At 43.3% G+C, this 13,714-nt stretch overlaps 3 protein-coding genes across 6 annotated transcripts in view; 1 reads left to right on the plus strand and 2 right to left on the minus strand.

Annotated features, from left to right (window-relative positions):
- The first annotated feature begins 94 nt into the window (after window positions 1-94).
- On the plus strand, window positions 95-2,378 carry LOC143124745 (uncharacterized). The gene has a single exon (XM_076286454.1). The coding sequence runs from the start codon at window positions 95-97 to the stop codon at window positions 1,880-1,882; it is 1,788 nt and encodes a 595-aa protein (XP_076142569.1). The 3' UTR covers window positions 1,883-2,378.
- Window positions 2,379-2,719: 341 nt separating this feature from the next.
- LOC143124133 (zinc transporter ZIP9) lies at window positions 2,720-9,067 on the minus strand. Its single transcript, XM_076285461.1, has 7 exons — window positions 8,727-9,067; window positions 8,101-8,206; window positions 7,507-7,674; window positions 7,148-7,216; window positions 6,079-6,164; window positions 4,257-4,391; window positions 2,720-4,005 (listed from the first exon to the last, which is right to left on the minus strand). The coding sequence occupies exons 1-7, from the start codon at window positions 8,820-8,822 to the stop codon at window positions 3,748-3,750; spliced, it is 918 nt and encodes a 305-aa protein (XP_076141576.1). The 5' UTR covers window positions 8,823-9,067; the 3' UTR covers window positions 2,720-3,747.
- Window positions 9,068-9,433: 366 nt separating this feature from the next.
- Window positions 9,434-13,714, minus strand: part of tmem63ba (transmembrane protein 63Ba) — a 53,611-nt gene continuing 49,330 nt past the window's right edge. For all 4 annotated transcript variants that reach the window (XM_076285465.1, XM_076285463.1, XM_076285464.1 and 1 more), the window contains one exon: window positions 9,434-12,342. In XM_076285465.1, coding sequence (XP_076141580.1) covers window positions 12,172-12,342 — 171 coding nt within the window. In that variant the 3' untranslated portion in view covers window positions 9,434-12,171. The remainder of the gene's footprint in view (window positions 12,343-13,714) is intronic.

Consider the following 13,714-nt stretch of genomic DNA (forward strand, 5'->3'; position numbering starts at 1 on the left):
ACGGATGACAGCCTACGTCTGGAGATTGTTGTCGCCATATGGTCAGTGAAACGCCATTAGCTTAACGTTACATTAGCCTTTATTAGCCGACAACATGGAGGATATAAGGCCGCCGTCCCCTCTACTTCATCTGGATCTCAATAATTTTGACAGACCTGATGCAGAAATTTGCAGATATGTGCTTACTAGTCCCCGCTCATTGGAATCATGCTCAAAATTGGGCATCAAACCAGTTGATCTCTTGTTTAAGCCCCTTTCTGAGTTCGTGGAGAAAAACAAAGACATGCCATTGGGAGCCACCACGAAATTGTACGAGGCTCACGAAAAACAACGAGTTCGACTCCTGCGCCTCTGTCGAGAGGAGCGAGAGAGGATTATAGAGGAGGGTAAAGGTATTGGGGCGTCCTTAAAACAGTTTCCTGCCCTTGAAACAGTTCTTGAGCATATGACTGACAGCCAAAGCACAGAGACTAAGAGTAGAAACACCATTGAAACACAGAGAAAGCTGGAAAATAAGTTAGTTGGGATTAGTTTGGGCCGTCGGAGGTCTGTGAGTTTCAGTGAAACAACCTCCTCTTTAGCCACTGGTGACCCCTTGGTCCAACTCCCAACTTACGATGGCAGGCTCCTCAGTGCCCGCAGCCAGATTGGCAGCAGCAACCTGAGCCTGGGAGACCTACGACACTCTCCTGCCACCGAGAGGCAGCTGGAGAGACTCACCCGGGACATCCAGAAGAAGATGAGCATCACGGTGCCAGAGAAGGACCGCAAAATCGCAGCCCTGATGCTGGTCAAGCATGAGGACGAACAGGTGCGGCAGCGGCTGAGCGTCTGGGAGGAGCGGCAGCGCCGCGAGGAGCAGGAGCAGGAGGAGCTGCGGCGTCTCAGCAGCGAGCGCCTGAAGAGGAAGGAGCTCCTGCGGAGCATCCGGCGCTGGCAGGAGGACCTTGAGGTGCGGCGGCAGTTGCGGGAGCGGCAGGAGGAAGAGCAGGTTGGGGTGCGTGAGCAGGAGATGGCCCTGCACGAGGAGCGCTGGAGGAGGCTCGCCGAGGAGCAGGAGACGAGGCGGATGGAGCGCGCGGAGGAGGCACGCCGCGAGGCCGAGGATCGCAAGCGCTCGCAGGAGCGTCTGCTCCATGACAAGGAGCGTGAGGAGCTGGAGGAGCGCGAGCGCGAGCGGCGCCTGGCCCAGCGCAAGGAGCAGCGCGCCCGCCGCAGCCGCAGGACCCAGGAGCGCCGCGAGCGCCGCCGTCTCCGCCAGGAGAACTGTCGTGAGGAGCTGCGCCACGTGCTCCTCAGCAGGGAGGCGCAGGAGCAGACGCGAGCGATAGAGGAGGCCAAGCGGCGGATGCTGGAGCAGAAGCTCATACGCTCGGGTCAGAACCGGGCTCAGGTGCTGGACGCTCGTCTGCAGGAGCTCCAGCGCCGCGCTGCCCGCGAGGACGAGCAGATTCGCCGGGCGCAGCTGCGCGCCGGCTGGCAGAGCCGCCAGAGGCTGCAGGAAAAGCACATCCTGGCGCAACTGGGGCAGCAGCGTCTGGAGCAGGCCGAGCAGCGGGCACGACTGCAGCGGGCCAGTCGAGTCCAGCTGCTCCGCCAGGAGAACCGCCGCAAGGAGCTCTCGCACCAGCAGCTGCGCGAGGAAGCGGAGCGTCAGGAGGAGGCCGAGAGGGAGCTGCGTCTCCGCGCGGCCGAGCTGAAGGACCGGCGCTGCGAGATGCTGCAGAGGGAGCGAGAGGAGCAGCTGAGGGAGAGCCGGCGGGTGGCGCAGGCCTCCTTCCACATGAGGGAGCGCGTGCGCGAGCAGACGAGCAGCCGCACCTTCAACAAGATGGCACTGGAGGCCCAGCTCTTCACCAGCCTGGGCAAATTGAAGATGTGAGATGTCAACCCCAAGACCAGCTCCCTATCACTGACCATACTATTGCCTACACTCTCTCAGAGTACAGACATGCTTGAACAACATGAGTTATAGCACTTAAACACTTATTAAACAAGACTCTTAGACTAAAATAAGAAACTGTTATTCATAAGAGCAGCCATAAACAAGAACAAAGAGTAGAGAGATGTCTGTGAAATGTAAAGAGAGGCGAATGTACAGTACACATTAAAAACTCACAGTCAAACTCCATAGCTGTGGAGTTAAATAGTGGAGTTTATCATGAAGACCAAAGCTTTCTTAAAAATGTAACTCAAACAGGAGGATTATAATTGTTCAGGTCAGTAATTATATCACAACACTGTTGAAACTGTTTTTTGTTGGAATCGTAGTATGTGTGTCAAATGTGCTCCAGTATTTTTGTTCTGAACCTATTGCCAAGAGGAATGAGGTATTACTTGAAACAAACCACTTCCAAAGCGCCAGCTCAGGGATTCAAAACTTGCCAGATGTGTGTAAGTCCAGTGTGGTTCATTAACCAAAGACAAACATTACTATCCCAGTATCAGTATGAGGTAGATTGTTTTTTAATACAGAGATTTGCATTTTCTGGTTATGGGTAGATTGAAAGGTGCTATTTTTATAGTTAAATATTTAATTATTTATTTGTCCACATCTAGTTATTTATGTAAATAAATATATGCATAAGAAACATAGTTTTTGTCTTTCTCTCCAATGATGGTTCTCATAGACATCAAAGAATTAAAAGATACAATGTTGAAAATAAAATATCTTGTTCAATCTTATTATTTTTTACAACCCAGAGTTATTGATAAAGGGGCAAAGTTGGATAAATAAATCCAAATGAACAAGAATTTATTTGAATTCCTTTTATTAATCAAAAGTACAATTAATACTCATTTCACTGCTACAAGTTCACTTGTAATATGGCTTCTGAGTCAACAAAATCAAAATATATTTTACAGACCTCTCTGAAGATAATTCTACAGCTCTTAATAATTGTAGTCTTGAATAAATGTACATTGCTATGGCAACCTGCTTCATTTGCAACTATGATAACGACACAAATGTAAATATATTATTAGCTTTAGAATGACTGACAATGCTACTTAATCACATTAACCATTCTGCTAGTTTAACAATATTCACCAGTGCTCCTGATCATCAAACCACTGAAAAGCTCTGCAAACGCTATCTTGCATACTAAGTATTTAACAGGAATGTAGAATGAAATACAGAAAATTACCACATTAAAAACATTTAGTTTTAAGTAATTTAATTGATCAGTCAGAATTTTAACTGACCAAAACTGACTTTAACTAAAACTTTACTTGTTCAAATGGCTTTTAACGTGTTGCCCTTAACTTTAATGGCAACATTAAAAAACATAAAGATCATTCCAATAGGAATGAATCATGCTGACCTTCTTCACCTGTCAGAAATATTTTAGTACTTTGAACTAGCAGATGGCCAGTACTAAATCTTTGAAAATGTTCATTCAGTAAAAAACATTCAACTGAGATCCTGTGCCCAGATCCCTGAGTGAAACTCTTGGTCTCTGTAATATATGGCGATTTGTGTGCATTCCTCACAGAAAGCTTCAGCGGACTCACTTACACTACAGTTTACAAAAGCTTGATGGGTGTAGAGAACATGTCGCTAGTTTAGCCATCATAATTCAAGTGTGATCTTCAGTTTCAAAGGCATTCAGAAAAACATAATATAATATTTACAATAGGTGGTTTTGGTTAGGCAATTTTCCGTCATACAACACTTTATAAAATGTTGAAAAAAAAAACATTTGCAAATGTCATTCATACACACTGTGGAGATATTCTAACTGTGTGTCAATCATCATGCAGTCCAAGGGCAAGTAGTACAGGAAGTCCAGCTCCAATAATGAGGATGAGACTCTCTAGAATCCCTAGCCCCCCCTGTTGGTAGGCTCCTGCTCCTGCATGGTGGGGAAGATGGTTGGATTGGTGCTGCCCCCTGTTGCTGATCTCAGGGAGTACATGTACCGTTGCAACATACAGGAAAGTTCCAGCTGAGAACAGCAATCCAATGCCAGTAGCACTTAATCGATGCTGAGGTGATCCTCCAGTCTAAACAATGGAACATTTCAACAATACACTGGATTAATAGTTTTCACATAATAATCCCTATGAAGCAACACTATAATACCTTCTAATGACTATAACATCTTACTACAGTACTTCAGCTATGAAGAGTGAAACTGAATATTATTTTCTCAACAGTTTATAATTAGTAGTTTCCCAAAATAAAAACAAACAGCAGGTGATACAGCACACCAATATACAAAGTCCTCCTCAGCTTTGGATGAAGGGGCTCTTACAGCGTTGAGGATGAAGTAGGTGCTGATGGCCAGGACAGGGGCTGCGGCCGCGAACGCCAGGAGATGGTTCTGAATCTGTTTACGCTCCAGGCCTGCATGCATGAGGAAGGACACCAGACCAAACGCTGCTGGAGCCTAAGGACACAAGGCAGACAGGAGACCAGATTCACCTTGCTGGACACGTATGACCTTAAAGCAGCACCATGCCAGTAGCTTACCTTAATGTAACAAAATTCAAACAAAAACTCAAAGTCATGTTGATGATAAACAAACTTATGACAGGGAGAAATGTGCACCCTCTGCAGCCCTAGCCTAACCGGCTACTGAGAACCAGTCTTGCAACACAGGAAAGATGGACTCTAGCAGTTTTTTCTCTGTTCCTCTAAAGTCTATACTCGGAAGTTAAAAAAGTCCCCTCGTGGCCTTCAAACGGCTTAAATGCATCTTTACACCTTCTCCCACATTTTGGGAATTGGGATCTATCTGGCCCTGCCCCCTTACCACACACTGTTCACCTGCTACTGGCTGCTGCAGCTGACACATTAGCTAGCTTGTCTGCATCTTTATGAGGAATTGCACCCCCAGGTACACAGGATTGGTTCTATACCCTTATGATGCACTAATGAACTGAGGCCTGACTTTTCCCATATATTGGTCTCAAGGGGCCATGTCAACCCATCCCATATCCACTCATTTGAGGTATAGCGCCACCTAGTTAAAAATGAAAAGGCAAAAACGAGGCATTGTAATCACAGGTATCTTTGGCTGACAGGTTCCAAACTGCACAAAATTTGTAGGTGTAGGATCATTATGACACCCTTTGAATGCATACCAAGTTTTGTGGAATTCCGTATCCATATCAGCAACACACATGCAGGCAAGCAGACACACATACACACACACACACACACACACACACAGAGAAGCACACATATACACAAAAACAAACACATATACTATGCACACACTCATTTACATACACAAAAGTTGCAAGAGTAAGGGATGGAGTAGGAGATGGAGACAAATTGACAAGCGTTTATTTTTGTGGAGAGAATGTTCAGGACTGAGCGCCGGTCATATTTTTACCACTTTGCGGTATATCTGGTTTCACTTATGATATGTCTTATGGTGAAAAACATAGTAGATATCATACAGACATATTTACAAGGTTAAAAACTTGATTTTCACAGGAGGTGGTCTTAAAAGGCTTCCAAAAGTTAGTTAGACAAGAATAATGAGTGTCGGACCTCAACATGAGTTGTTGTGAATCCTATGATGCTTGTCTGTAATTCCTACTTTATAGTTTCTAGGTTTAGTTTTAGCTGTATAGGTTATAAGTACGCTTTCGTGTGCTCATTAGTTAGCTGCAAAACACACACACTGATGGAAACAACTAAAGAGAACGTATGTCAAAACCTCTTCAGTAGAAACTACAGGCAAAACCACACACATGGGCCCCATGGCTGGGGCACCTGCACCGTATGCCGGCGACCCGGGTTTGATTTCCGCCCCGTGGTCCTTTCCGGATCCCACCCCGACTCTCTCTCCCACTCACTTCCTGTCATTCTCCACTATCCTATCACATTAAAGGCACAAAAAGACCAAAAAATATACTTAAAAAAAAAAAAAACACACACACACATGGACTTCTCTATATTGCAGAGATGTACCAGATAACGGAGCCCATAGTATGTGGAGGGTAACATGTTCAATTTGATCAGAAACTGATCAGATAAGTATTAATGACCAATGGAAGCCTGGGTTTTGAGGAAACGGGTCTGGTCTTGACTTCAGCTCTGTTATGCTGCATGGTGTCAGTTACCTTGTGCAGAATTACTGCGAAGAAGACGATGACTTGTACAGACACCTGGGAGGAGGCCGCTGCAGCACCCAAGGCTACTCCATCCGCTACACAGTGACAAAGTACAAGAGTCTGTGAGCATAATGGAGAACCGCTACGCAACATTGGCAAACAATGATCTCAGCCAGGCCATTCAAAGCTGCTATTAAGCAATTTCCCCTAACACACTGCCTTTGTGTTTCAATAAACAACGGTGCTGCAGATTCAAATTGATAGACTTGCATGGTAGACTAAAACCGATAGACTTACATGGTGTTTTGTGTGAACGAGTGAAAAGGAGAGTGCTATGCCTTTGTGCTTGCTGAAGGCATTACATTACATTTTATGCAAAGGCAGAATGCGTCTGGGCTGGTAATGCAATCCTAGACTTCAAAAAGATCTAATCTTCATCCAGTGCCCTACATCTTATCTAAGTGTCTGTAGACAAAGCATTAGTATGAGAGTATGAGCCTGCCACTGGGATTGTAGAATTAGCACACTGTGGACAAACACTGTTATTAGAGGGACACGCAAACCTTTTTTTTTTTTTTTGCCTTTATTCAGATCAGATAGTAAAGAGCCTGACAGGAAGCGAGTGGGAGAGAGAGATGGGGGTGGGAAATGGGGTCAAGAAATGACCTGGAAACTCAAACCCGGGTTTTGTGGGTACTTGGTAGGCTATGGGCTCTGTAGCCAGTTGTTCCACAGCATCCCAACAAAAAAACGCTTTGGGAAATAAGCTTCTTTGCAGTCTACCCTAGAGTTCGATAAAAGGATACATACCATTCTCTTCTCTACGCATGCAATAACCCAGTCTGAGGCCCTAAGTCTAGCTTAGCATAACTCACTAGAAGTGTGTTCCACCAGTTAGCCTATAGCTCTGGGTTAACCTTTAATTTCTTTTAATACTTATGGTTATGTGATTTAGCAGACACTTTTGTCCAAAGCAACTTACAAATAAAAACAATACAATAGATAAAAATTAACAGTGAACAGTTTTAAAATGTTGGTAAGACTACATTAAGGAAAATGGCAAGTTCTGCTGACCTACCTGCTGCATGAATCACAAGTCCTAAGGTAGCTGTGACACTTGTGCTGCTGGACATGCCTGTTCGAGGATCTGGAAAGAATTAAGCACAAAATCCATAGCATTCAGTGGACCTGTATCTTACCAGAGGTTGGAAATGAATAAAATAAAATAGAGGATGGCTATCTCATTCACAATTACATAAGACATTCCAAAAGTGCAGTAACATCACAAATGTGGTTGGAAAATAACCCAAAAAAGGCAAGCAGTGCTCAAGGGATTATCTGCATCTCTGTGCAGATAAATTAAAACCAATCACTCAAGCAAAGTAGGTGTAGCTTTCTGGGTGATGAGTCACTTGTTAGTGATTTGAGTGGGCTTACCATGTATGGAGCAGTAGCTGCCAATCTGGTCCACGACAAACATGAGGGTGAAGCCGATCACGAGGGAGACGCCGATGAAGAAATGGGGTGGTAGGCCTTTCCCGGCAACCAGCTCAGGGCTATATTCACTAGTGTTTCCATTGGCTGCCATCCTGGAGCAGACAGACTCTATAGTAAAAGGGAGGGAAGAGTAGAGGGGGGAAAAACATTTATCACCAGAGAAGGAGCTGACCTATTTGTTTAGGTCTATCTGTTTTTTTTTTCAGCAGGGCTGTCCCTTGATATTCAAAAAAAGGGAACCTCGTGACTGTTCAATGAATGAGCCTCTGTAAAGGTGAGATTTATCTCGAGAGGGCTTTGATGCCATTGTTATTATTATTATTATTATGCAGTCCTCTACATCCACTTCTCCTTTCACACCACTCAATAGACCAACTAGGGATACAGGTGGGGTTGGCTAGGCAACCCCATCAGTAAAGCAATAATGCTTTCCCCACTTGAAAAAAGAGATATCAACAGGGCTCTTCCTCTAAAAACAGATGGGGGTGATGGGGCGTCTGTTACCCAAAAGACATCTCTACAACTCCACCTCACCTCTCGATGAACTCTCCATCAACTCCACCCCTTCAGGAATTATAACAGCAAGAGCGGTGCCACATAGAAGCCCTGCCCCGAATACACTGACAAACTGTAGCTTTTGCTGCAAAGAAGACATAAAACAGTGACTTAATAGCAAATATGTTGTAGACTACATTTAAACCACAAGTGACCAAAGTGCATGCAGGGTGTGGTTTAGGCAAACAGCCTACAGCACTATTAGCAAGGGTTCACTAGTATGACTATCCAATCAAGCATGCAGCATTAGATACGCTCTAAAGGCTATAACAAGATATCAACCAAAGATATCTGGATTCAGATAGACAACTGTAAGGACTGAAATCCTGTGACAAATCGGGTAACATGATAGTCAGCTTTACTCGGTTTCGAAGTCGTGATATTAGTTTGAAATGTGAGGTATTCTAGTCTACATGTATCTCTAACACGCATTGCATATTGTTACAATGTAACTGCCATCAGTAGCTTGTCAGCAGACATTTTATTATTCTGAGTGCGTCTGAACAGCAAAGCTGTTAATTAATTTAAAAATACCATAACCTACAATTCTTAAAATAAAGAGGACATATTGTGAGGAGATGCATCTCGGTCCGTTAGTTACTTACCTCTGAAAGTCGGATTAAGAGGGGTATCATTCCTAATATAAAACATCCTACGAACATAACCACTGATATCAAAATAATTGCCATTGCCCCGTCCATGGCTTTGGTAGCAAGCAGAATCTACCAAATCTAGGGTCATGAAGTTAGCTGGCTAACGTTAGCGATGATAGTAAACAAAATTGAGCCAGTAAAACACTCAGACATCAGTGAGATATACCCGACAAATGTGATTTCGAGTTTTGCATGACCATAATTGATCTATTCCAGCGAGCTCATGACATAGCGAGCCCTGAGGCACAAAGTCAAAGTTTTGACTGGTACGGCTGAAGTTTCCACGTCGCAGAACTGCACGTCTCTCTCTTCTGCAAAGTGGTGGTATCGTTTTAAGTGGACATCTCGCCAGAAAACCTAGAGTTAGAAGGCGGGAACTACAGCAGTAGGCCACTTCACGAATGCACTCAGGAACCAAACGTAACGTCAGCTCCTCACGGTCTTTGACCCTCGGCATTATTTCCCTTTATATGGGCTCAGAAATCACAAGACTACCCCATGAGAACAGTGTGCCTTCATGCTCTGGCTGGGATTAGAACTATTTAACTGTATCACTATACTGGACGGTCATCGTCTTTATGTGGTCAGTGTCTCCTAGCAAGGCTACAATGCAACAAATGCAATAGGCTATGCAAGAAAAGTCGGAGTCTAAAACAAAATCAGTTCATTAGTAAATGCCATTTTATTGTTCAAAGACTTGGAAGGGGTTGACAGTGGTTTCTGCCAAATATACAGTCTTTTTTTGGAGAGAGAGAGAGAGAGAGAAAAAACGTAGTTAATTTACAAAATTATTAAAAACAGGGAAATCCCCTAAATATGAAAAATTGCCTCCAGTGACAGATTTCATATGGAGAGAGTGGAAAAGAAACAATTTGTGATCGCAGAGAGCAGAGTAAACCAGGAAACATGGTGACTGTACATACCATTTTTTTTTAAACTGCTTACAACTGTACAAACGTAGTCATAAATACCAAAGCATAGTGTTGAAGAGCAGTGCAGTTAATCTATGTACACAAATATATTTCACAAATTTAACAGCTCCATTGACCACAGGCCAATCCCAGGCAAATCTGCCTTCATGATGAAACAAACAAACAAACAAAAATAGAGAGCAATAAATATGGAATAGATTATTCCTAATTTGTAACACTATTTGCCACTGCTGAGATGTTAATAAATTATTAAAACTATCAAGATGTCCATGTTCATGTACAGTCGGATACAGTATGCAGCGGGGAACAATTCTATTCTTAGAGAATGGCATCAGTGCATTCATACATTCATCTTGCACATCACCTGGCTACATTGAGTAATCTCACTAGTCACTAGAGCATTCAACCTCCTAATGAAGGTCATAACTAATTAGGTCACAAGCAAACATTCCCAAAAGATGAGACAATACAGAATTATTGTGTAAATGGCTTGAGGGGGAGAAAAAAAAAAACTCAGTGAACTCAGTGAGTTCAAACAAATTACTTGGGGAAATTGTGAGCACAATCACACTTCCTGATCTCACGTGTAGTGTACATGTATGACCTCAAATCAATAGAGGCAGACACGGGCCAAATGGCAACAAAGTTCAGCAGCACATCATAGGCATGATCCAATCTTTTCTATAGCTTTTCAAAAACGGCTAAATCCAGAGTGGATGCCTACATATTGCTAAAGTTACTCATCAGCAGGGAAACCGTATTGCTACTGAAATGGATCCTTTGTCAAAAACCCAGAGGATCTGGGTAATAGTCATGAACTATTATCTCATATGTATCTCATATATTTAACTTAATTACAGAGGGAATGTGCATATCCAAATAACATTGATTAATAAGGCCGACACATGGGACATTTGTAGATTTAGTAACTAACTGTTTAGATTAGGCAATGTTTAAAAACCACAGTGGTCAGGAAAGCTTATTAGTGAAATCATGATTCTTTAAAAAATTAATTAGTATATGTGAGAAGAAAAAAAGAAATCCTAAGTCAGTCCTGTACATGACTTAGTCCTGGGATGTACAGTCCTGTACATGCTGTGCATGTTGATATCATTTGTCAGAAGACGTCATTTCGAATGAGCTCAAGCTCTAATCAGTTTCATTCCAACTCCTCACAGAAATCAAAAGCAGCTCAAAACGTGAGGAACTTTTCCGCAGACGGCATGCACTGGTCTCACATTCATTCCACTTTTAAGCAAGAGCTAACCTGACTGAAATTGATGGATCTGGATAGGAACGACATTGGGAGTGTTGACAGTGTGAACACCAAAGCAAACCGCTAAACATTTCCGCTCCTAAGGAAGTTCTTATAAGAGTAAATGTGGGGGTGACGGACACCCAAGTCTTTCACAGAAGCTGGCCTACTATAAAAGAGAAACCTACTCCATAGGCTATGCAAAGTTCGAGGTATGAGAACTTGACCCATGCTCTGTACGCCAAAAGCAGTCATTAGACCCCATCAGAAGTTTTAGTAGTTTCGTTACTAGGAGACAAAGGTTCTGACAACCACGTCAACAGAACGTTTTACAGCTAGTTCTCCATTGACGTGTTCTGTACAGTATCAATTTTTTCTGAAGTCTTAACAGCAGTGGACAAAACCAAGATATAGACTAGTTAACATAATGACAACACTTTACACTTTAAGAAGATCGAACTTAAGGACTTAATTAAGAACTGAAGGACTTAATTAAGAACTTAATTTGGAGGGGGAGGGGGACAAAAAACAAATCAGATCACATTATTGACCAATGATTAAAAATAACAAAGGGATATAACAATGTAGTGTTTTCTCTCAGGGAGTTTGGAGGGATGAATAAACAAGAGAGTGTGAGAATATTAGCAGTTTAGAGTCGATGATGACCATGGGAGCGACACTCCTGAGGTGTTTTTTTTTTTTTTTACTAAGTCTCTCATCTCAGCCTGGGGATCCACAGGAGGGACCTCAAACACAGTCGATCTGTCGTCATGGCCCCAAACATTCCCAACCACTATCCTGCTGTTGGTATGTGTGTGTGTGTGTGTGTGTGTATACACACGTACATGATAGGGTGGAGGGAAGGGAGAGGTGAGTGCTAGTCAGTCGATAGAGTATAACATGTGAGTGAGTGGGGTTTAGCTAACTCAAGTAGAAAAGGAAACGCTATAACGTCAGCCAGTTCATCTCTCTGGAGTGCTGACCATCAGACGAGGAGGGGGTGCAGAGAGGCTGGAGGAAAAAGCGGCCCTGACCCCTGACCCGCCAGCACAGGCTGCTGCAGGAAGGGGCGTGGGCGGGCATCCAGGAGCTACTTTCGCCTCCTAGTCAGTGTTTTGTTGTTGATTTCTTGTTGTTGTTTTTTGTTGTCGTCAGTGGCAGAGTTCAGTGGGGGAGCGTGTCCCCTACCCTGACCGTGACCCGAGAGGGGTTACTGATGGACCTCGTTGGCGATGAGGCGATCTTCCCCAGACTGAAAGTCGCCCTCGTTGACCACTGGGTTGATCATGTCCTCGTCCTGCGAGGACCCCTGGCCGTCGTTGTCGCTGCCGCCTGAGCCCAAGTCGTCCATGTTCATCTCTTGCAGCACGTGGGCAATGTACTGTAAGCAGAGAGACCAGGTATGCATTTCATTGTCTTTGTACTTCTACTCAGCACAATGACAAAGTTAAATCTAATCTAATCTAATCTAGATAGAGGGCTTAAATTCATGACAACGGAACAAACAGATCACACAAGAGAGGTCAACTATAGCTGGGCATTGCCACTCACCCCACAATATAAAACACATCATGATACATGTCAACTCGCAATACAATACATGATATTTCACAATAGTACTGCTGAAAGTACAATTTAAATCAACTTTTATATGATGACAGGGCTCTACAGTGTACCCATTTCACTCGCACATGCGAGTAAAAATGATGGCGTGTGAGTGCAAAAAAATATTTAGGCGCACTGGTGCGAATGACTTCCAACCATGTCAATGTTTGTCTACAAAATACACCGCAACATCAAGAAACATTACTGGTGCAAACCATAGAATCACGTCGCGAATACAGCATAAAAACTACACCTCCCATCAACGTTAGCAGTTTCGCGTTGTGACTCGCTAGTAGTCGCTTCTATCAAATCCAAGAGCGCGCAGAAAAAACGGAAAGTTAGACTAGCCAGCCAAGATGCAAAGATTGAAGAAATTAGTTCTTCTATCCACCGAATTTATCGGATATAGGAGGAACTGGATGAGATTCTGAGAATGCAGTGAGAGAAGGAAAGGTAACCCAACATGCCTTTTAGCCCAGTTGACGTATTGGCTGCAATATGCAAAATATAGCTGTAGCGAACAGGCACAAAAGTAGCCTCCCGTAATACTCCCATTTTATTCAAAGGTAGAACGCTACTGACAACTCCAGGCTTCCACGCATGCTTGTTTGTTTACACCGAATACAAGCTGAAGTGCAAAACGAAAGTAGGCCTTGCCTTGAAAGTAGGTGTTTGCCTACTGCCCCCATCAATGCAGATATTTCAAATAAAAAATAAAAGGATAAAAAAAAATATATCCTTGATAGCCTATGTTGGGTTTTGTGGAAGAGAAAATGGACTGTTTTAGTTGTAGTATTAGGCAGTATGTAGTCAGATAGGTCACCATGGGCATATTTGGATTAGCTACAGAGGGATTCACAAATAAATAAATTAGCCTACATTTGGCAGGATACTTGATATACAGGCTAAATGCAAATATGGCAATGTATTATATTATTTTACATTAACAAAATGTAGGAAAATAGAACAGACTGAAAATAAAGTAGGCACTGATCTTTAAAATCCTGTTTCCTGTAGCCTAAATGTTGTCAGTCATTCTTAATATTCGCAATTGGTGCACTGGCATGTTTAACTGTTAGCTGCAGTGTAATGTTAGATTATGTGTAAGTTAAGTACAGAACTGACTGTGCGCCCAAATTTTTGTCTGT

This window comes from Alosa pseudoharengus, unplaced genomic scaffold, assembly GCF_046254945.1.
Source record: "Alosa pseudoharengus isolate Yale_2024_CS ecotype anadromous, Long Island Sound unplaced genomic scaffold, YU_APseudo_1.1 YU_APseudo_1.1_scf_15, whole genome shotgun sequence".
Taxonomy (NCBI): Eukaryota; Metazoa; Chordata; class Actinopteri; order Clupeiformes; family Clupeidae; genus Alosa; species Alosa pseudoharengus.